Source organism: Lates calcarifer, linkage group LG4, assembly GCF_001640805.2.
Source record: "Lates calcarifer isolate ASB-BC8 linkage group LG4, TLL_Latcal_v3, whole genome shotgun sequence".
Classification (NCBI taxonomy): Eukaryota; Metazoa; Chordata; class Actinopteri; family Centropomidae; genus Lates; species Lates calcarifer.
In genome coordinates, this window is record NC_066836.1 from 18,182,257 (window position 1) to 18,206,752 (window position 24,496).

The 24,496-nt window shown below is 40.9% G+C and overlaps 2 protein-coding genes across 5 annotated transcripts in view; one reads left to right on the plus strand and one right to left on the minus strand.

Annotated features, from left to right (window-relative positions):
• LOC108883819 (low-density lipoprotein receptor-related protein 8) overlaps window positions 1-3,893 on the plus strand; it is a 75,230-nt gene extending 71,337 nt beyond the window's left edge. For 2 of the 3 annotated variants that reach the window (XM_018677321.2, XM_018677322.2), the window contains exon 18: window positions 1,308-3,893. In XM_018677321.2, coding sequence (XP_018532837.1) covers window positions 1,308-1,648 — 341 coding nt within the window. In that variant the 3' untranslated portion in view covers window positions 1,649-3,893. The remainder of the gene's footprint in view (window positions 1-1,307) is intronic. The other variant, XM_018677323.2, reaches the window with a different exon arrangement.
• Window positions 3,894-5,709: 1,816 nt separating this feature from the next.
• LOC108883820 (KN motif and ankyrin repeat domain-containing protein 4) lies at window positions 5,710-19,712 on the minus strand. Of its 2 annotated transcripts, XM_018677324.2 has the most exons (10): window positions 19,459-19,710; window positions 13,686-13,765; window positions 12,090-13,601; window positions 10,462-10,537; window positions 9,414-9,746; window positions 9,168-9,252; window positions 8,367-8,586; window positions 8,145-8,287; window positions 7,565-7,765; window positions 5,710-6,463 (listed from the first exon to the last, which is right to left on the minus strand). In XM_018677324.2, exons 2-10 carry the CDS (start codon window positions 13,699-13,701, stop codon window positions 6,371-6,373), a joined length of 2,679 nt encoding a protein of 892 aa, XP_018532840.1. In that variant the 5' UTR covers window positions 13,702-13,765; window positions 19,459-19,710; the 3' UTR covers window positions 5,710-6,370. The 2 variants fall into 2 exon arrangements, with proteins under 2 accessions (XP_018532840.1, XP_050926084.1); XM_051070127.1 differs by lacking the exon at window positions 5,710-6,463 and having other exon boundaries at window positions 7,733-7,862; window positions 19,459-19,712.
• Window positions 19,713-24,496: the final 4,784 nt, after the last annotated feature.

The window sequence follows — 24,496 nt, forward strand, 5'->3', positions numbered from 1 at the left end:
ACTTACCTCTAACAGTATGGTACTGCTGCTACACTCGTCAGTCTTTTTGTTCACAGCACATATGTAGGTTAGTTTACACCGATGACGGTAAAAGATTTACTCATGAAACAATTTTTGGGTCCTTGTTTAGACAGAAGTAATCAAAATCAGCTTCTCATTTCTAGCCAGCGTCCATTGATCTTGCCAGATAAAATGACCATTGTCGCTGGCAGATTTTATTAGTCAAAGTTAGCTTGCTAAATAAGCTAACCTCATTAAGCCCCATTTCACACTGTAATTTTCCAATGCGTTCCCGGTAGCTTGTTTTAAAATGAGAATTTTGTACAATGGGTCTTAATTATATAATATATTATATATATATTTGGGAAATACTGTATATATTGTATGTGATTGTTGTAAGCAGGTGTTGGTTTAATGTAACCTGGAAATAAAAAGATTTTTAAAAATTCAAAATAATGTTTAGTTATGGAGGCCAGTTAGCTGAACATCATTATCAACTGCAGAATAAATTAGAGCAGAAAAACACATATTAATCCATTCTTTACACTTTTGCTCTTGTGTTTTTGGTTTTGGAAAAAAGAGAAAAGATAAACCCCCTTTTAAAGAAGAAGAGTACATTTTAATTAAAGTAATCTTTTCCCCTGGGAATATTTTCTCCTGAGTAAAGCTGGTCCTGAATTTACACCACTACATGAACAATATTAGTCTGCACATCTACAGTTTGAACAAGCAAAACCAATGCAACATCAATATATAATACTGACGTAAATGAATCTGGACAAAATGAATCACCTAATTAGATCAGATGGGCTGCTCTCATTTTATACTTCATAAGGTCAACAGACAGTACAGGAGAGAAAATAACACAGATAAAGCATGAATGCTTTATTAGTATTTTATTGGTGTAATTTTAAAAAGCATAATTAAATTACATTGCTGATTCAAGGACAGATTTGCTGAGGATGAGTTGCCAAGAGATTGTGATGTAATGTGACAGTTTAAATTATTTCTCCCCAAGGATAGTTTAAAACTCATTTACTCCAAAGCCACACCACTAATGGTGCTCTGCACAGCTAATTTAGAGACTGTGTTAAAATTCTGTTGGTTGGTGCTTGATCCAACTTTGACCCAATGTTTGGCTGAGCCACATACACAGACAACATCTGTATCACTGCCCCCTGCCCTCTCTGTCCCCTGCATGCCTGTTCCTCCTCTCTGTGCCTGTCATTTCATGCCATGGACTCGTTATGCCTCGTTAACGCTCCCCCCTTCCCATTTCCCTGCCGCTGTGTGTTAAACGCATGCAGTTCCTATCGTTGCCACAGTGGTGTTTGGCCTGGTCTGTGCCGGAGTCTACCTGGTGTGGCGTAACTGGCGGCGCAACTCCACCAAAAGCATGAACTTCGACAACCCCGTCTACCGCAAGACCACCGGCGAGGGCGAGGAGGACGAGATCCACATCGGGCGGACTGACGGCATGGGGCACCACGCGCACCATCACCCGTACCCGCAGGGCGTCAGCATGGGAGTTGTGGGAGCAGGAGGTGGAACTTGCCCGCAGTTCATCGCCCTGCCGCTCGGGGGCAGCATGCCCGACCCGGGGACTCACTGGTACACGGAGCAGCCCATGCTCTCCACTGCGAAGTGACCCACAGGGGCGACTTCTGGAGAAGATGGCCGCTCAGGCACACGCACACATAGTGAGGTCAGGGGTGACTTGGACTGAGTTTGTTGAAGGGACAAACAACATATCATCAAATGTTACATGCAACCATTCACAGCCATGTACTATGCCAATTTCCATTTGAAAAACACCTGTATTAAATGAGACGAACATGATCCTTAATAGAAGTAATTTCATACCTTTCCTGTGCTGGAACTGGATCTATTTTTTCTCCAGTAATTGCTGAGAATTGATTACAGAATTATTAATGTGTGCTAATCTGGAATATGGAGTCAGACTAGTTCCAGTTTTGACTTGTCTTTTACATTGATAGCTGAGTGAGGTGTGTGCTGTGTGTCCTACATTTTGTGACAGGGCTAGTGAGAGGTTATGTTTCGTCCTTGATGTATTATTTTGGGCTTTGTGTTATTCACAAACACTGTTTAGGGAGGAGAAGGAGCTCTGAAAGTGGGGCAGCGCCTGCGTTGATGGGACAATCTGTACAGATTCATGTTAGAATCAATCATAAATTAGCCATTGATGGAGCTCTCTTGTGTATTTAACGTTTTCCTGGATCCGTTTGTTTTTGTGAGATTTTTTCATTCTCTGACTGATTTTAAAGAAAGTTTACCACCCGCATTTTGTGCTTTCTCTCTGGTTCAGAGGCTGTAGTGTTGAGTTGTTAAGAGTGCAGTTGAACACAGTTGATTTGGGGGGTTATGTTTTTATCTGACCTCCAACACCCCAGAGTTTTGGAGAGTACAGCAAGTTTGCAGACTGGAAAGGAGAAAATGGACACATACAGTACTGTCATTTTCTATGTGAGCAGAGAGGTTGTGAGTTTAGAAGTGTGAGAAGTGGATTTTACGCAAGAGTTCTGTCTCTTTTACTGTGACTTTTTTAGATGTTAAATGGTTTGGGAGAAGCAATAGATTGCAGCTTTTAGTCAGGCCACAGTGTTACATGTTTGACAAAAATCCTCGCGTGTTAAGAATTTTATTTGATCACCTGCTTTTGACTGTGACAGATGTGGACATGAACACACACGGGGTGCAGTGTTAGCTAACTCATGTTGTTCTCCAGAGGACGCAGACAAATGCATGCTTGCCCTCTTAAAACACAAACAGCATGCATAATTGCTCACCAACTGACAATGCAGCCATTCATTGTTCCCAGCAAGATACACACACATTCACAAAAGCGAGCTAGATTCCATGCCTGCTCTCCTCCAATGGCCAATATCTGAGCAGACAGTTTTGGATAGTGCCGTGTGGGTGGGCCCAGCTGGTGGCTGCATGATGAGAGCGACCTGCTATGTGATGTAACCACAGAAAACAAAAAACAGACTCTGATGTAATGAGGTTGAGGCCAACTTGTCCTGTCAGTGAACATGTTTCATGCTGGTTTAGTCCCGTCATTAATGCTGTTACATAGACCTTAAAAGTCTAGAAGAGTGTGTGCGCTGGTGTGTGTGTGTGTTCATTATTATGCATGAGAGTGCTAATGTTCATCCCACAGCCATATTTGAAACTGTTTTGTATGCTCTTTGTTGCACAACCCTCTTAGAATGCCTTCTGTATTGTGTATTGCATGGAAGAAAACAGTGTATGAAGGTGTGTGGATACACAGGTGTGTAAGTGCGTGTGTGCATTGTATGTGTGTGAGAGTGTATGACACTGGAGAAGCTCTGAGGGTGCTTTTTGATTCATTGATTTGTAAATATGTTTTCATAAGGTTTTTGATAATGTATTATACAATTATGTAAAAGAAAAGATGTACATAAGATTTTAGATAAAAGTGTTGACAGGTATATTAATTTATTTGTATAAAGGAGAGCACTGCATTCCCTGATTGTAAGAAATTTGAATTATCCACCAAAGTGGTTTGTGTTGTTTCTTGCTGTGCATCATTTAGCATCTTTTTTGTGTGCAACTCTTCTTTCTTTGTTAGCCCACGTAATACATGGTGTCCCCCTCTCAAAAAGAAACTCCCACATCTTTGCAATGCTTCCCCACCTAGGTGTTAATGAGATGATTGATTTTGTTTATTTGTGCCTTTGTTTACTTTTTTCATTTTCCTCTTTTTCATTAAAAGGACAGGGATCAGCCAGCTATTGTACATGCAAAGATATACTGTAATAAGACCAAACTGGTTCCACTTTTTGATTTTCTGTAATGGATTACTTTTGAATATCTCTATATATTGATATATAAAATCTGACCGAAACGTTCCTCAGTGTCTGCTGTTTCATTTCGTTCTACAACTCACCAAATACTACATCTATCACAAACCTATTGCTCAGAGAATACTTCTGTAGCACTGAAGATTTTAAAATGAACCTACAGTGTGTAACTTTTGCTGCCATTTTTCAAGATTCTCTTAAATGAGTTGCTTATAGTTGCACTAGTTGACATTTTTATATGAACTATGGGTCAAATGATGTGTGTAATATCCAGAAATTTACAGTTTGTTGTTGTCAACAAAAAGAGGTCTGATAAAGCAAATGTGTGCACCTTGCCAAGCATCAAACAGCAGACAAAAGTTGCAAGCTAGTGGAACCACAGCAGGAAACAATTTGTCTCTTGATGGTGAAGTTATGGCGAGCTCGCTTCTTATTTTACTTCTCTTTGAGGTGCTAACATGTAGCACAAGTAAATCCAGCAAACTGACTGAACAATGACATTATTTGTCTTAGGTTTGATCTGTGTTTAGAAGCTTTGGGCTACCTTGGGCTGCTGGTCATACCAGACCATGTAAGGCTACAGCTGCAAAATCCTAGCATGTGTTGACTTGAGTGTTAACGCTTATGAATTACATTTTTATTTGAGCTTTTAAACATTTGAGGGAGAATGCGTTATTTCTTCATTCAAAAGCTACAAAGTGAAGCTTTAAACCAGATCAGAAGCTGCTCTTCTGTTATGAGCCCATGCTGACAGAGAGGTGTTTTACATTCAACCACTGACAAAGTGATCCGTTAGTGGACAGAAAAACAGCAGCAGATAAATCCAGTCCATTATCATTATTAAACTGGAGCAGGGCAAATGCCTTTCAGACTCAGCCTCCTTGTTGTACCACACCCCATTAGGATATATTAAGTAATAAGTATTTTTATTAGTCCAGTGGTGCCTGCAGCAGACAAAAGAAGTGTCACAGATATTCAGTGGTTCACATAAGCATAAGATGTACACCTTGATTCACTGTGGCGTGAAGGCCTGTTAGTGTGGGGGATGGTGTATTTATACCTGAATGTCTATGGAGTGGTCACGTGTATACACACATGAATAGACACAGTTCATCTATAAAGTGACCATCTACTTAGGTCACTTTTTTATAGCATTAATGTCCTAATATTTTATCTGCAACACTTGACTGAAAGGAGCTGATTCCATCTCCATCTATCCATCTCTCTCTCTCTTTCTGGGGATATATGTTTGCTCAGGGTCATTACAGCAGCATGGCAGTCAGTCAGCCAAGCTGGAAAAAATCCTCAGGGGAAATGAGGTGGCTTTGCTCTGTCAGACAGAAATCCAGCCTCCTCCCAATCTCTACACTCAATCCTTTTTGTCTTATCTCACCAACATAATCTCAAGTCTTTGCAGGAAAAACTAAAGCTCTGCCCCTCGCTGTTTCCCAGTAGGCTGGAGGAACAAAGGGCCACTCAAACACATCTGCTTTCACGCCTGACTGGGCCATTCCAGCTGCCATACAGCTGGATTGCAGGTGAATCTCATTGTGTCCTCTCTCACAGTGGAATTAGTGCAATTCGCTGGGTGTCATGTTTATAATTGTCTGTCACACTTGAAAGGGATTAGATCTAATCCCTTGGATATGCTCATTTTAGAATTCCAGATTTATGTATATTGTTGCTTTCTATATGCCTGTTATTGTATTTCATTTGGCTGGCAGTGGTGACACCGGAATAGAGGAGCTATGCCACCTGCTGGTCAGGTTTGTTACTACAGCAACAAGGCTGATAGATTTTCAGTCTGTCAGCTCAACCACCATATTGAAGGGTATGTTTGTTTGTCTGAAACAACACAATAACACCAGTTTCTGTTATTTTATTAAAAACAAACAATTATAGAAATATAGTGAGTGAAATCAACAGGCTGGTTTAGATTAGTCTTTCTTTCGTGTACTCGGCATGCAGCATTGTACAAGAATTTTGCATTTCTTGACATATTTTACACACATTTTATTCAATAAGTGCTGAGCTGCTGCAAGAATGCAAAAAGTAATCTCTACCTTTCCTCTATAAACAAAGAAGCACCTCTGATAGGGAACATTTTATCATAAGCACACACCTTTTACTGTCAACATAGTCATGTGACCAATACAATAAACATATAATAAATATATTTTTTATTGCATAGTTTGCAGAGTGAAGCTGCTATTTGGATGTGCAAAGATCAGACCTAACTATGAACATCAACAGTAAAGACTGAACATTTCAACAGTCATGACAAACACTCATCTAAAGCTTTACCTGACACACCGATGAGTCTTGTTATAAATGATGTCATCCCATCCAAAACTCAAGCTAAGGCTCATGCAAAAGTCCACAATTCAGAAACAATATCATGTCAGAAACAGCTCAATCCAAGCACACAGCGCCAACCGTAAACCACTTCTCTAAATCCCCCAGACAGAAAAGAGCACACGTGAGAGGATCATGCATCTGCAGATTCTCTTCCGGTTTTTCCAGGACTACAGAGCTCGAGCTTTAGCGTGGGCCTGCAGGAGGGCGGCTGTATCAGTGTGGGAACCTTGCATGGCGATAGAGAGTGCAGTTTGACCACGCTGGAGGACAGAAAGTGAGAAAATCTTAAATTCTGAACCCATGTTAAGTTCGACACATAAGACATGGTGGCTCTGGAGAAGGCAGTGTCTGTTGGTTAGTCCAGACTGAAATACCTTAACGATCACTGAAAGAATTTCCTTGACATTTGGCAAAGACATTCACAGTTGCTAGAGGACTTTCCCTCTGACGCCATGAGGTTGACATTTGTTGTTTTTGGAGAAATGTCATCATGTAAATGCTAACATGCTCAACTAAAGTGGTGAAAACAGTAAACATTAAATCTGCTAAACATCAGCATCTTAATATTGTCATGACATTAGTGTTTAGCTCGAGAACTGCCTCACAGAGCTGCTGGCATGGCAGCATGACTGCCAGTGTGAACAGTTTTAAGTGTAGAATTGAGGCTCCCACAGGACAGATTAAAAAACTAACCTATGAGCATGGTTGCATTTTCAGTTCATAAGATAAATGGGCTAAGAATTAATTTCATCAGAGTTTTAATTAGTCTAACTCATCTGGGTTTGTGTCAAGGTGAAACGCGTTTTAAAGTCGAGATAGAGCGCCTGTGGTTGATGGTCTTCTTTCTTTAAACTCTACTTTAAAGGCAGACTGTATCTAAAGCAGAGGATACATATGCATGCTCTCTTCCCTGCCTCCACTCGCTCCAGACTGGCAGATAAGGTACTGTTGGCGGATTAGCTCATCTCAGCCCAGGGAGATTTGTTTTACTGTAGCCCTGATTAATCCTGGGGAAGCTCTATTTTTCTGCATCTAGACTGTCAGTCCACCCACGTCCGCACAGTGTGAGTCAAAACATTCAAGCTTTCATACATCTAAGCTCCTTTTGTGATCAGTTATGTGTGTAGAAAAGTAGATATGCCATTTTGTTAACAAACATAACAGGATTTCATAAGGGAAATGGAGCTGGAGTCATCATTTGAACTCTGAAATTTAATTTACTAGGGCTGTTGCCTGTAGAATAAAAAAAACACTGTCCTATTAATTCTGATTGTTTTAGTATAATGACCATGAAAATGAATATTGTTAACAATAAAAAGTAATGAGTTAGAGTCCATGGGACTTGTTTTCTGCAGTATCACCTTGTCAGTGAGGGTGAGGTCACACTGGCTCCTCTCCAGCAGCAGCCTCGCGATGTGTGTGTGGCCCCTCTCAGATGCAAACATCAGGGCCGTGGTTCCCTGGCTGTCCTGGATGTTGGTGTCTGCTCCACAACTCAGCAGCAGGCGAACCATCACAACTCGACCGTGTCTCACTGCCAAGTGCAGAGCTGTCTGGCCTGTCTGTGTGGTGAGACACAGCGAATGAAGACTTAGAGATCTGTTCAAAACCACTGCATTTGTCTGCTCACAGTGTGGTTCAGTGTTTTGATAAAGGACCCTATAGAGGGAAGAGAGAAGCTTCAAAAACACTGCATCCTACATCTCCCATAATACAACTTTTTAGTGTCTTTTATTAGATTCTCCAAGCCTGTTAAAATCCCATATATTTTAAATTGCACTCCTCCTTACACAAGTGTTTTGTTAAAATCAGGATTGTTGGATTAGTTGCAATATTCCATTGACTACTTTGAAAACTGGAAAACAACCTGCACAGGGAGCTGGGAGTCGAGCTCGCAGTCTTATGAGAATTAGTCATTCTCTGTCCTCTGAGACATGTTACCTGGTTGGAGCGAATGTTAATGTTGCCCAACTCCATTATCTTGCGCACCACTTCCATGCCACCAGGGCCGTCGGGGGCCGTGAGGGAGGCCAGCATCACGGCCGTGAAACCAGCGTTGTTCTGAAGGTTCACGTCACTCACACCTGTGGTACAGAGAAAATGTCAACATTAACAAGCCACCTATTCTAATGTCCAATAACTCTGGTCATACAGCACCATTACCTGTGTCCAGTAGCAGGCTGACGATGCTGTAGTTGCAGTGGGACACACTGTAATGCAGAACTGTGTTGCCGTTGTCGTCGGCCAGGTTGACGAGGAAGGCCAGCAGTGATGGTGTGGCCTTCCTCACCTCCTTCAGGTATGTAGCCACCCTGCTGGCCACCGAAGCCTCTTCTGCTGCCGCAGTGAACCAGTGCTGAAACAACACGACCAGGGCCTTCCTCTGAAAAATACATGGGAACGTAGAGAGCATACTAACTTTAGATGAAGCTTTCTTGGTTGTAGTCATTTTTAATTTGAATAGACACACTGTAGAGCAGTAATCATTTTTCACCTGTCCAGTGTAAGTGTTTGTAAATTCACTCATTCTTCTCCACCCCTATTATCTTGCTCTCCTAACCTTGTTAACCTTGTCTGGAGTCTGCTGCTGAACAGGTTCCATATACTTTATGAGAACTTTTTCACTGAATACAACTGGAAATAAGGTTGATTAGAGCAGTAACAGAGAATCAAAACAGTGAGGTTGTGGGCCATAAAACCAAAACAATGAGCTGAAAGAGGCTGACATGCCTTGAGGCGAGAGGAGCTGCAGAGCTGAGTGATTATTCTCTATGGGTCACACTTTTCATATTGAAAATAGAAATTTCATCTATTGCTGCAGCATTAAGATCAAAATTTAGTGAGTTGAGAAGTTGTTTCCTTTCATGATACCTGCATGTCATTGCTATGAGCAGCTTCTTTAGTGATTCATGTGTTTCTTTAGGTTCAATTTAAAGTTTCTGTGAGAGGATCCAAATTACATACCATATCATCATTTGGGTTGCCCATGTTGTCCATGTGGTCACTGAGGAACTGACAGGCAGCCATAAAATCTGCACTCATAGTCTCCCTAAAAGAAATGGCATACCACAGAAAGAGACATTAAGCAATTAGGAACTATACCTCTGAGTTTAAATAAACATTTATTATAGGAGCTGTTCCCCAAGGAGTAAACATCACAATTACGTTCTCAAACCAACACTGATAAGGCATTTGTTCTGGTCTTCTTACCTGCCCCCGGTGGTTGCTTCCGAGCCAGAGTACCTCTCCATCTGTTCTCCTGGGGGTTTTGGTTTTGTCTTGGCCATTTTCTCTGGAGCCTCAGCCTCCACAGATGCTATGCCTCCATCTGTCCGCCCTGATCCTGTTCCTCCCGATATCATCTGTCTGTCTGGGCTCGTTTTCCTCTCTCCCTCCATCCGTCTCTTCTCTGAGTCTGCATCCACCTGGGCAGCAGCCATCCCTGTAGGGCTGACGCTGCCCTCCTTCTGCTCCCAGTCACCATGAACACTCCGGTTCACAGCGTCCTGTGCAAGTAGATTTCCACCTGCGATTGTTTTACATCTTTATAAAAATTAAAGAAAAGAAAATGAGGCAGGAAAATAAATATATCACATCACTGTCAGCACTGAATTCTTGGATCTCTCAAATACTGAGATTTCAGAATGAAAATGTTGTTTAAATCCATTAAAAACCATATAACAAAAATCATTAACTCCTTCACACCATTGAAATTTACAGCATCAGGGATCAACATTAAAGCCAATCGACCATTTCCCCCCTCAATGTCTCATTTGGCTCATTTAGGAACAAGAGATTTCTAATGCATTATTCATGTTTAGTGTAAGTAAATCAATACTTTGAGTCTGGTCCTTTTAAAGTTTTAAGGCTGAACATTAAATAACAAAGTCAAAGCACTTTAAGTCTGATGTCTGTGTTTCTTGATTTTTAAAGAGAGAGATAATTCATCCAATTATTACAATAAAACCAAACCAACACTGAGCAAGAAAATGCTCTTTTCTGTCCTGTCAGACTATTCTAACTAAGAAGAATGACATTCTCATTTGAGGCTTTAGAAAATGGCAAATGTTCACTGATCCTGAGCCATGGGAGTCTACGCTTTTAGAGGGAGTGGTATTCATCTTTCGGATTTAAATTATGATGTTTTTCTCCGTCAGAACCGTGCAACAGTAGCTTAAAAAAACCCCTCAAGTTTAGTAGTGTAACCAATAATCATTGCTTTTAAGGTTGCTAAAGTCAGTGAGAGTTATTTACTAACCCTTCATTAACACCCCCAGAATGTTGGTTTTTTGACATCCGGGCACATCCATCTGTCTTCATGATGGATTTAGAAGCTGCAGGGAGGACAGACACGGAGGGTATGATGAAATATCTACACACAGCTGAACAACAACATTCTGACATGGTTTATGGATTATTATGCTTCTTATGGACACAACAGTTTCTTCACAAAAGCTGCAAGGCAGCCATTTGTCTACTAGTACAAATACAAACAACAAAAACTCAAAAACCAACACCAACTACCATTACTCTACATCTAATCAGTACATTGTGAGTCCTTTACCCTAAATGGCAATTGAATTAGTGAATTTTCAGTGCTGACTTTCAAATCGCAGCGAAAAAAAAACTTCCCTCTATTTTGACAGGACCTCTCAGCTATGAGACAAATATGAAGATATGACTTTAAACACATTTTGCAACCTTTTTAAGACATATATTGTTTCTCTATTGAAATTCAAATGAGCATGTGTTTTTTCAACAGCCAAAGGCCACACATCAACTTGCTCTTAATACTATGTTGATATAGCTGTTAAGCTGCTACAGCTGTTAGCATTGAATCTGTGGATCTTTTGTGTCACTCTAAGTCAGTCTAACTTGAGCTCTGTTTTACACAGGCTTTGCACAATAGGGAGTTCCACTGGCTCATCTCATGCTGAAAGTTGGGTAAACCTATTCAATCCTATTGGGCTCCTTCTCCTTCTCTGCTCTTAAAAGCAATAGCAATTCTGTTCCACATCCCCTAAGTCTTAAGTGAACTGCTGTATGAGCTATAATCACACTCCTAATTAATAAAATCTAAAAATATAATAAGGTTTTTTAAAAGTTGGACCTAATATTCAATATAAAATGTGTATAATAACCATTCCATTATGCATAATGTTTGCAGTTTTTGCAATTTAAGTTCTGTTTGCAAATGCCCTCTGGATATTTGAATCACTTATTTTTGGAGAGAGGTGTGTTGAATACACACTTGTCTCAGAAATTCACATCTGCTATTTCAGCTTTGCATGTTAAAAACAGTTTAAATGCAAAAACCTGTAAAACATTAAATAAAAGCAGTTCAAAACATCTAGACTCAACCAACCATGTGCTCCAATTAAATACAATCTGTCAACTAACAGATTTCCATCTCAACAAGTTTTTATCAGTCAGATGTGATGTAAATCGCTACATAACTTCACCTTCAAGGAACAAGAGTGAAGTCAAGACAGGTGGTCTGACTGTAGTGGTTGTTCTATGTTGTAGCAAACCAACTGACTTCTTCTTTCCCAAACCAAGTCCAAACCACAATACTAGGATTCAAGTCTCCCTTCATATAATGTGAGAACACTGCCTCTCAACATAAAGCCTCCACAACAAGTCAAGAGTGTTCTTCACTCTAACTGGTTGTCTGTAAGAGAGCAAAACCTGTGTGAAGTACAGTAATTTTCAGTTATATAAGTAACTATTAATTGACTCTTGTGGAATAGATGATGACAGAGGGCAACAATCCTTAGTGTCTTCAGGATTCAACTATGTCCTTCCCTCTATTGGCACTAATTACAGTCCCACAAAACTGATTTAATCAATATATTGACATAATGTACAATCTGTAGACTACAATACCTGTACGTGGAATCCTTTCTCCATCACTGTGTCCATGCTGGGTGTAGTAGGAGATGAGGATGTCAACAAGTCCCATCATCTCCTGCTGCAGGGAGTTGACTTTAGGTTCTGGGTGCTTTAGAGGTTTATCCTCCTCTCCTGACTCCCTGTCTGCACACAAGCATTCCCACTGCTCGTCCAAGAGCCTCTTGATCTTCTCTATGTGGTGGACAACCATTGCTGTGTCCTCAGCTGAAGCCTCTCCGGGTCCAGCAGACACCAGTGGACTCCTTTCAGCAGATGTGGAATCAACTACCGAGTCTTGTTGTCGACTTCGTTGTCCATTCATGGTGACAGTTCTTGTGCTGCTGAATGTGTCTGGGCCTCTTGAGGAAAACACCGGTTCAATGGATCTCACCACCGTCTCATCTCCATCTTGGTCCACCACCACCCTCTCTGCCCGGACCCACACCCCAGGATTCCTGATAAGGTGCTCCATCTTTTCGTCTTTCCTCCTGCTCTCCTCCTGCTGCTCCCTCAGCAGACCTACAGCTCTCTTGAGCTCTAGGCCAGTTTCATGGAGCTTCTGCTCCAGCACAGCCACCTTAGCCTGCAGGGACGTCACCGTCAGCAGCTCATCCAGATCTGTACTAGTCCTCCACTCGTGTGTTGGATTGTCATCTGTGACACTGTGATTTTTAGGAAACATGATATGACTTTCATGCCGAGGCCTTTTGATGTCCACAGTCCCATATTGGGACATGTTGTGAGGGTCTATGGTTCCATTCATCGCAGGGGAATGGACATGTGGATTCAGGCCCAGACGGAGTCTTTCTCTTTCCTCTTGGAGGATGCATATCTGAGCCCTGAGCTCTGGAATGACCCTCACCTCCATCTCCAGCTCCCCTACACGTTCAAGGGCCTCGGTCAGGCGCCTCAACAGCCCCGAGCAGTCCTGAGGTCGAGGGCTATCCGAGGAGTAGAAAACATCTTCACAGGAAGTGATTCTTCCTCCAAGGTGATCCCTAGAACTCCGGAGACTGCCAGGGTCATCTGTAGACTCTGAGCCCTGTCTTAGTAATACTGTGAGAGGCAGACTGGAGGCTCGAAGAAGATGTGGTCTGATGTGTTCACCTAGAGGTTGCTCATCAAACTCCTTGATTCTGGCCTCCATCTCCGATAAGGATTTGAGGCCTGTGGGAGAGAGGGATGACCTATGATCGTACGCCCACGAAGTGTAGCCATGGTGATGGGTATCTGACAGTCGGGACCTTGGGCCTAGAGCTCCAGTAGATCCCCAGGGGCTGGGGCGGTAGCCACCGCCAGAAGGGTTGAGGTGCCTGGGAAGAGTGCTTGCTCGGAGTCCCTTGCTCCGGCGCTGGATTGGGACTCTTTTGATGGTGTTGCCTTTCTCTATGTCATCCACATATTTCAGGAAGTCCAGATCAAGTCGGAAGCCATAAGGGGTTTCCACTGAGTAAGGGGGCTTTTCTTTAATTCCATTCTCTGTCATTTTATGAGGTGAGATATTTCCTGTTAAGATTAAAACACAAATTTAGTATCACAAATAAAAGTCTGATTTAGTAGAATTTCGTCATGTTGTGGACTGTTTTTTACCGTTTTGTTCTTCCATCGTTTTGCTCTGTTCAGTTCTCCAAACAATTTGTTGTCACATTATCTGGTTGGACCTTCAGTATCTGACAAATCAAACAAAATAAAATCAAAACAGAGGAATTAATTGAGCCAGCCACACATGAAAAACATGTTAGGACATTTTTACAAGTGGCAGAAGTGGTTATCGTGTGGTTATCTAATAAAATAATGAACACAGTCATGATTTCCTGTGGCACAACTGACAAATTTAATATTCACTTGCAGTATAGTTGTGGTTTTTTTGGGGGGGGAGGAGGACTGAATTTTAATTTTATGAGCAGATGGAACAGCAATAGTGCTTTTTTGCTCTCCATTCACAATTTTACTCTTATTCATTCTCCCTCATGTAGCTCAGAGGGAGAAAACAAAACACAAAACACAAACATCCAATTACACTCAAGTGCTGTCTCTCTCTTGCTGTTCTCTTCTCTAATTCTCTTTTTCTCCCAAAGAGTTTTGTTTTTCTCACACTCTCATTGCTTCATTTCTTCCATGCATCAGGCAGCTATTATTCAACAGTGGCAGGCCTGATGTTCACTTGATTACAGCCCTGCCATCCAGGACTAGAGCTGAAAATAGCTTGAGACTGTTTAGCCCAGCAGCAATGGCCAGCGGGGCAAAATACACTCCTACAGACATAAATACAGACGACCATTGTTCTGACTCACTACTTTCCTCCCTTCCTGCTCTCTCTTTGCCTCCTTTTGGGTCTAAAGTCTTCTTTCAGATATTTGGTTTACTTTTACTCTGATTGTAACTCCTCTTTACTGTCTTGTGTTTCATTTAAGTATTTTTACTGTGTAGATTTTTTCAGTGAAAGGCTCTACTGCCCTTTGAATCTGCAAACATTCCCCCTTTCTCTTTAAATAGTCTGCACCATAGAGAATGCTTCATACTCTGTGTAGTCACTGTTTCTCCTACTTCTCTCTCTCACTGTCTCTCCATTCCATCCTCACCTCTTCCCTCCCACCTCCCATGCCCTCCCCTCTCCTGACCACCAGCCTCTGTGGCAGCTCTCAGTCCTCTTGAGGCACCGCAGCCACCGAGCCGCAGCCCCAAACAATGTCAGCTATGCAGTAAACAGACAAACACCACCAAATGGCCCTGCTGGGAATTTTGTCTCCCATCATTCACACACTCTGTGATGGCCGGCAATAAACAGCAACAGATCTGCAAATTACAGACAGGAGTGCACACATCTTCACAAACTAAGATGTAAACACTGAGATATGTACATGTACATTTGAACTTGAATATCCATGTTGTGGCTGTGCATGTATGCAGGACCTGCATACACACCCTGTCTGGTAGTTTCCAGATGAATGGTCATATAGGATGTTCAAATATAACAAGAAAATGTAGAGAATTCCAAGAGAATATCTGAAATTCAAGTGAGCATTTCTGTCAAACATTTACAGAAATGTTTCAGCATTAACAGATTTTTTTTGGCCATTAGAGGCTAGCAGTTACAATCAAAGTTGATATGGTGGCTGAAATTACATATTCAGCAGACATAGAGTGATATCAGCATTCAGTTGCAGTTGCATTTCTGTCTCCTGATGAATTCACTGTAAGTCCAATACTCACTCAGCTTTTAGCTCTGTTTTTGTCTTCACTAAATCCTGAGGGAAATATCTGTCTCTTTGGTTGAGGTATGTTCCACTGTGTTCACAAGATAGTAAGTAAGTTTGATTTTCTGCAGTTCAGTGTTCGGCAGATAGTGTACAATATTGGAGCTTTTTGCTGAAAACAGCTGCCAGCTGTGGCTGATGAAAAATCTAAAAAGAGCTGTCAGAGTGAACCAAAACAGTCAAGGTGCAAACCAGAAAACCAAAACATTGAGCTGAAAACATGCTTGAACATGAACTACCACTTTCTCATTATACACATTATAGGTGATTATAGCAGCTTTAATAAATAAAGTATTTTCCCTACAAATCCATTTTCTTTTTCATTTAACAAAACAAAGCCATATTCTCAAAAGTTAAATGTTGCACAAAGACTAGCAGCCATAAAACTGGCAAAACATTATTTAATTATTTAATACAAACCTAAGCAAGCATTCACTGTCAGCACCTGGTATTTGACAGTTTTCAATTCTCTGTGCTGCAGATAGGTTTCCATCAGTTGACAAAAAAGCACTGAGTATAACAAGTACCCCTGTCTGTACAGTATGGAAAACCTCACCCGTCTGGTAGCCTACTTTAAGAAAAATTAAATTAACACTTTTTAACACTTTTTATTTAGCTTAATATTTTTTACCTAAATCTGATAAAACTGATCTATCATAGTAAAGTTCCCTCTCACTGTATGTTCTGTTCTGTCATCCATGCAGAAACCTAATACATGTGTTACACTGAATACACTGAAATGATACAGTATGTTTGTTGTTATACCAGTGGGGTTTTATGATGTTGAGAGGAATCTTTCAGCACCCGATCTGACAAGTCTAAATTTAGCCTATACATGTGGGTGTAAAGCTAAAGTACATGTCAAGAGCGGAGGCTCAGACATGTCTTCATTTTGCAAGCTAATGGAGGATAATTCAGCTGGATGTCCTCCAGGTGGAATGACAAACCAGGAGGGTAACATGAAAAATTTCCAGGGAGCTAGTGAGGCATTGATATTAGGAAAATAACCTAATGTTGACCATAAGCGGAGGCTGTATTCCATATTGCCTCTGTCAATCAGTGCTGTGCAGCAGAGCACCTGTTGTTACTGCAGACATCTCAATCAGTCTCACTGCTCACTCTGTCATCAGATTCAGAGAGCAGGCTGCTAGCTAGACTTCAGAAGAACACTTTCCAGAAATTCCTTTACATTTGTGTTTTGTGGTAAAAACTTAAAAGCTTCATCCCAACACTGGATGTACTGTTACTAGTTAATACTCTGTTAAATGCTTTAGCTAAAGGAAATGAAATACACTTATTCGCTTCCTCAGAGTTAAATGAGGCGATCTATCACACTCCTGTCATTGTCCATTAAATATGAAACCACAGCAGAAGATGCTAAGCTTACCTTAGAGTACACTGGAGGTGGGGATACACCTAGTCTAGCTGTGGCTCCAGTAAAACACAACTTGCCATTTGCCTCATGCCACAAGAGTGGTGTTGAGACCTTCTCATCTAGCTGTAAAATGAATAAGTGTATTTGCCAAAATGTCAAACCATTACTTTAACCTGTCCTTGGATTTGTGAAAATGTCAAATGATATGTAACAACTCATCAAAATTTCAAATGCTGCATCTGTAGCATTTGAGATGTTAACTTTTAGACTATATCCTGCCCTCAGACAAACAGAGTGAGAACCAAACTGCAGTAGCCCTCGTGTTTCTTAAATACAAATATAGACACACTCATACATTTCTTCCTGACCAGGTTACCACAGAGGAAACAATATAGCAGAGTTACGGTTAAGCAATTCCCAAGAGTCATTGCCTAACTCTCTCCACATTTCCGTGGCACAGGTTTTAATTGTGTATGCTTGGAGCAGCAGACCCACCTCACAGGAAACCCAAGAAATGAAACGTAAAATATTTGCCTTACCCCAAACAGGCCCCAGCCAAACAGTACTGCACAGCTCCACAGTGCTGCCGCCTCTGCACACATTGAACTTAAGCCAAAGTCAAGCATCATAGTGAGTATATTTTTTTCTTGATTTTTTTTTTTTTTTAAATCAAGGTTTCTTTGTATCCATCTAGGAAATGTTATTTTATTTATTTATTTATTTATTTGGTGGCCATTTTGTTTTCTGTGTTCTTTTCATCTCTGTGTTCCCACAACAGCTGCTCTCTGGGTTAATGTGTTCCTTCTCACTCAGACCTTTAGGCTCTCCCTGCATCAACATAAACCTCATAATCACCACATCTCTATCCACTGCATTCTTTACTAAAGCCACAAATTAAATATGAACTCATGACACAGTAAGAGGCGACCTCCCTATGAAGCAATGATAAATGCTTGAACCTCAGATAAGGACATACGGATCATTTTAGATTTAAGATAGTGGCTGTTAAAATTTGGTTTAGTCACCAGCAAAGTTTGTTGTGGTGCTTATTTTTAGCAATGCTAACAGTGTCTCAATATCAGTTGGTGTACCAGTTGGCCCACCACTTTGGTCCAAACTGAAGTATTGAGTCAACTATTTGATGGATTGCCATTCTTGGTCCCCAAAGGATGAGTTCTGGTGACTTTGGTGATCCCTTGACTTTTTCTGTAGCGCACCATGAGGTTGATATGTGTTGTTTTGATGAGTTCTGGGAGGAACTTGTCTTGTGATGACTTATCAGATTTTGGATGGAATGCAATTTAGTATAGATGTTCATGTTCCTCTCAGGGTAAGCTGTAATCCCTCTGGTGACTTTTCATCTGGTGCCATAAGCAGGTAAAAATGTAAAGATGCACTTTGGGTTGTGACCAAATATCTGCAAAACTAATTACTTTTCCTTCAGCCTCAGTGGTACTTTTGTGATACTTAGCACATGTTATTGTGCTAACAAACTGAACTAAGATGATGAGTTTGGTAAACATTATACCTGCTAAACATCCAGATGTTAGCTTTGTCACTGTGAGCCTATTAGTATGCTGATGTTAGCATTTAGCTCAAAACAGCCTCACAGAGCTGCTGCAGTCTTTTTTCTTTTCTTTCTTTCTTTCTTTCTTTTTTTTTTAACAACTTATGGAATTAGTTCATACAGTTTCACATGTTTTTGGTTTCATGGGTTCACATTAGGTGAATTTGCAGAGCTGTCAGTTTGGATTCTCTGTCACATCGTCCCAACCAGGCACAGACTTGTAGTCTGTGTTTGGACAAAACCACTTTTTGACATCATTATACAGTGTGAATGTCACTTTGCCCATACCTCTTTTCTTCTTTCTCCCTGTCCATCTGCCTGTACAGTATATATGTCTACATGTTTCCCTGTCTATGTTCTGTTCCCGGAAAAATAATTCCTCTCCTCCACTTTTTGGCTGTACAGACTGTGGTTTTTCCAGCGCATAACTCTAAACCCTGTCTTCTGTTCGGAGTTGATTTAGAAACCAAAGCCAACTGTTTGGACTCAAGCTCCCTTTCCCCTCCTGTTCTACTGTCTCTTCTTTTTTCTGTCAAACTCACAATTTTCACTCACTGTCTCTATAAAGAGTTCCTAGAAATCCTCCAAGATCTACAGCCTTTTTTCAGTTTGTATTTCAGCTTGGGATTTTGGACCACTGGAGATGTCCTGGTCCCTTTCCAATAACAACAGGGTCAGAGTTGCATTGTGGCATCTAAGCCTCACTGAGTGGCATGTGGAGCCACAGCTCATAGGATGAAACAGCTGCCAGTGGCTTCACGCAAGGAAGAAAGCTATGGTATGTTAACATGGCAAGGTTAAAATAGAAACTGTACCGCCTGGGTGTGTGTTCACGTGTGTTTGAGTCAGTTAAAGTGCATTTCTGTACAGCGTGTAAATATAGATGTAATAAAATGTAAATATAATTCAACATTTAATCTTTAAAAGGCAAAGTTATTCCCCTGAAATTCTGATTAGTATTCAGCAAAGGCCCCGGGGTCCACTCCACACAATTTGTTAAAGCACTTTATAGTCAAAAGCTTTTCTGACCCTGAATTTAGATCAGCCAGTCCCAGATCGAAGACTTTCAAGGTCAACATTCAGCATCTCAGGTTTGATTAACTATCCAGCCTGACAGCCCTCCGCTGGCTGGAGAGATGAGATAAATATTAAATCAGAGCTTACCTTGTGACATGTGCTCAGCAGTTTCCTCCACTTTGTCTTGCTGATGTGAGGGTGTGTTTGCCAGACAGTCCACTACAGTCTGTTCTCAGCTCCGTTCAGCCTGTCTGTCTGTCTCTGGAGAGGGCAGGGAGGTGCTGTCAGGGAGAGTGGCATGCCACGGCTGTTTGGTAAATGCCAATGTGCAGCTCCTGCCATAACAGAAGCTGGGGTTGCTTGTGTGTAAAAGAGTGCATGGAGCAGGGAGGGGCTTGTGAACATGCCTTCCTACAGTACCTACCGTCCAACAAGACTGACAAGTGGGAGGCAAGACTTCGAAGAACCACACCCACTCTTTCAGACAGCAGCCAATAGGAGCTAAGAGGTGTAGTTGGACAGAAAGACAGCAACTCTTCTGGGACCTTAGTGACAACATGTCAAAATATGGAGCATATGGTATGAAGCAGGAGAAAGTACCAGAGTCACCTTACTGTGTACCATCCATAATCATCTCAGATAACATCAGTGACTATGCAGTGCCTCATAAACCTCCCTGTTGCAGAGTGTAACCCTGTCCAGTGCTATGTGGTCTCTGCCCCCTATAATCAAGTAAACAGGAGGGGAGAGCAGAGGGCTCAGTGCCATCCATGGGGGCTCATTCTCTCAGTACATACCTTTCATTCTTCATGGATCCTCTTTCAGCCCGTTACCAGCATCTTCCTCTGGGGTACCAGCATCATGCCAGGAAAGCCTTTCATCTGCTCTTTATAAGAGCAGTGGACCATGAGTAACAACTGTCTGGTCTGTTTATCCTTTTCCACTGAATTTGTTGGGAAAAGTTGGAAGTTGGTTCCAGGGATGGAAATGTTGATCTGTTGAACCGTTGGTCTGTCCTTTAGCACAGGTTAAAATATCTCAGTAACTACTAATGCTGTATGGACATTCATAGTCCCCAGAAAATACAGCTTCCAGAAAACAGTGATGTCCCAACTTTTCCTTTAGCACCACCAACAGATATAGGTTTTGATTTATCCAGTGAAATATCCCAACCTTCAACTGATGGATTGACACAAAAGTTTCTACAGATATTTATGGTTCCCACAGGATGAATCCTATAAACTTTTAGAAAACTTAAGTGATCCCCTGACTGTCCCTCTGGTGCCACTATGTGATTGACATTTAAAGTCTCCACTATTGAATTGATTACCTGGAAATTACTGTGCAAATATTCATGGTGCCCAGAAGATTAATCATATCGATTTCAGCCTTCTTTTTGTGTAGTGTCACCAGTAGGCTGTAACTTATGGCTTATACATAATGACTGAAACATCTCAACACCTGGTGCAGACATTCATATTCCTCTCAGGATGAAATCTTATAACTTTGTTGATCCCTTGATCCCTTGACCTCTTGTATCACCATGAGACTGGCATTTGTAGTCAAAGTGAAATGTCTCAGCAAGCACTGGATGGATTCCCATGACATTTTGTACAGATATTCATGTTCCCCTCAGGATGACTTCCAAAAACTTTGATGATCTTTTAGCTGGTGCTTTTATTTGGTTAATTATTTAATAGCTTGCTTTGGTTTATGGCCATCACCAGCTATACTTTATGTTTAGTGCTAAATAGCAAATGTTAGCATGCTAATGCTCTAAACTAAGGTGATGAACATGGTACACATTGCACCTGTTAAACATTACAATGCTAGCATAGTGAGCATTTTAGTATCCTGACATTTTAGCACAGTACAAGTACAGCCTCACATATATGCTACCATGGCTGCAGACTCTACGTCTATTTCTCTAGTTCTCTCTCTTTCCTTCTCAGTCTGTGTATTTTATATTTTTTTTTGCATAAAGTTCATTTCTCTTATGTCCATCTCTTTTCACAGTTTGTTTGTGTTGTGTTACATTTCTCTTGCAGGTCAAGAGAAATGTATTTCCCACTGTACTATATGAGCCCCATAGTGAAAATTGTTGATAACAGTCTCCAGCTGGCAGCACCTAACTTCAGTCCAACTTGAAAGCAAAATAAGCTGGGCGATGTTTATGAAAAGTCTATGACATGATGAAGCGAGAGAGCCGCTCAAGGGGCTGCAACCACTGCCTTGTGCCCCACCATGGATGGAAAAGGAATTAACAAGAATTAGTAAGAAATACTTCTTTTCCATTACCCAAGCAGACAACTGACTCCGAGAGGGATTGTGGTTTGACTCGAGGGAGAGAGAGAGAAAAAACAGTCTTTATTGGACCAAATGACTGCTGACGGACTGACCACATACTGCAGAAAACTTGGCCATAATGCAAAAATGTTCTCAAAGGCAGTTTCAGAGAAAGATTTAGAGTTGCATCATATTTTAGGAGAAATGTGGGGTATAAATTCACTTTGTAATTTACTTAAAATATTAACTGAAAAATTACACATTAATTAACTTATACAAATAGACATTTTGGGCCCACACAGTGAAATGCATGAGGCAGAAGGCTTTCCGACTGGAGGGTATTAATTTTCCTCCCATTTGACTGTTATTACTTGTGGAAGCTGCCTCCTGGTGGAAAGTATAGCTGGAGGTAAGTTAAATACTGCCAAAAGGCAGGTCCTCTTTTTTTTTTTTTTTTTTTAAGCAAAAATCATGTTGCTTGTGAGGCCTGCAAAGTGTTCACTAAAGTTTCATGTCTGTTAAATAATCCTAAACAACCAATATTTAATCAGTCAGTTTCCATCTGCTTTTTATAACCGTACAAACATTTTTGAGGAATTGGACATTTAACAGAAAAACACAAAACAGATGGAAAAGTTTAAAGAAGTTCAGTCCACCTAAAGGTTTGTCACAGCCTACATCTTCTTCCATCTGACGTCTGTTATGTAACTGTGGTTTGTGGTCAGGGGAGTTACAGGTTGTGCTGTAACTGCATTGGCCAGCTGAAACGGTGTAGTCATGTAACAATGACCTATGAATCAAGGCCAAGGCCACAGACCACTGACAACTGAAGTTTTTTAGAATTAAAGATGGATAAGTCTCAAGTAAAGCAGCTGGGATGTATTTGAATCTATAGATGTCAGTTGTAGGCTATAGGTCATTCAGTATCATTAAAGTTAAAGTTTACGCTAAGGCTGAGGCTACAGATGTGTGTCATACAAGTTAGTTTTAAAAAAAAATTCATTTTCTCAGCCAAATTGGAAAAAAAATTCAGAAAACTCTCATGAAGGTAATGGTGCTGCATATATTATTTTGAGGAATTGTAATGTTCAAATGTGCCATATGTTATTTAGTTCATTGCTCAAACCAGAAGCGAATCTTAAAAGGTTGAATTTTATCATTTACTTTTTGTTTACGGTTTTAGGATTACCTTAACATTATATATGTGTACATATATATATATATATATATATATGTGTGTGTGTGTGTGTGTGTGTGTGTGTGTGTGTATGTATAAACTCTGGACTGTTTCACTGACTACAAGCCAAGCCAAGAAAATGAAAGATGCAAACATTTTATTGTGTTCACAGTAGAAAAGTTACAGTAAGTGTGTGTGTGTGTGTGTGTGTGTGTGTGTGTGTGTGTGTGAGTGTGTGTGTGTGTGTGTGTGTGTGTGTGTGTGCGTGCGTGCGTGTGTGTTCTCATGAAACACGGATTGACCACAAATATGCCAGCTGCACAAAAAACCTATTTGGCTTTAGCAGTTTGAACAAACAAGTAAACAGTCTGTGTGTATAGAAGATAAATAGTATTATGAAATGATGTGAACTGTTATCTATTTTTGGCAGGAACCAAGTGAAACAGAGAAAGCAGTAAAAGTTACTGTAACAACCAAACCTGTCTGTGCTGCCCATTTTGGCTACAGAAAACCTGTTTAACAATATCACTCAACTGGTCATATTTGGGTCAATGTAGAGAGACACAGAGAGAAAAATTATCATATATTCTAAATATGACTCTCAGCAGTGCAGTAAATGAAATAGCCTACAGATTAGTCCACAGTGCTCTATGTCTGCAAATTAATGCAGTTGTTGCAGGAAACTTGCTTCAGCAGCACCCTCTAGCAGGAGCAGTTTGTGAAGACAGAGCCGTACAGTCTGATGGCTGCTGGCACACACTTCAGGTCCATTACATTTTGCCCCTGAGATAGCCTTGAAGATGCTCCTTCAGATCACCATTCAGAGTTTCATCAAACAGGTCCATATCTGGTCATGGACTCCAAGCTGTCATATGAGTACATGTCTAATACAGATAATACTATATTAACCATGTTGATATAATACAAATGATACAAGAGATTAAATGATAAAAAGCCATGTACACTATGTACATTACTTTAGGCTGTATATTAAGGGTGGCACAGTGGTGCAGTGGTTAGCATTGTTGCCTCACAGCAAGAGGGTTCTGGGTTTGAGCCCTGGTTCACCTAGGACTTTTTTGTGTGGAGTGTGCATGTTCTCCCTGTGCCTGCGTGGGCTCTCTCCAGGTATTCTGGCTTCTTCCCACAGTCCAATTTCAAGCAGATTAGGTTAACTGATGACTCTAAATATGTGTTGGCCCTGCGATGGATTGGCAGTCTGTCCAGGGTGTACCCTGCCTTGCCCAATATCAGCTAGAATTGGCTCCAACCCCCTATAACTCCTAATGGATAAGTACAGATAATAGATGGATGGATATATTATAAGTAAATATATATTATATATATATGATATATATTGTAAGTAAGCAAAGAAAAATTCTGATACAAAATTCAAATACATTTGCTCTTATCTGGGACAGTTCTGCATTTGTGTTGCAAGTTGACAAAAAGTGAAACAGTACAGTTTCCTGCTCACCCCTGCTCTGTCCTGCAACAAGTGGGGCAGAAAAAGCAGGCAAAAACAGGGCATTGATCACATGTATAACACTGACCTCCTTCCTAAGATGGAGAGGTTGGGTGGCACTGAAAGCACCACATAAATGAAAACAAATACATGATCCATTTGTAATCATGCATCCAGGCCTCTCCCTATGGAGGTGTATACAGTTCATTGAGGGGAAACTATAGAGTCCCTCACCAGTGGTTTGAGATGCCATAGAA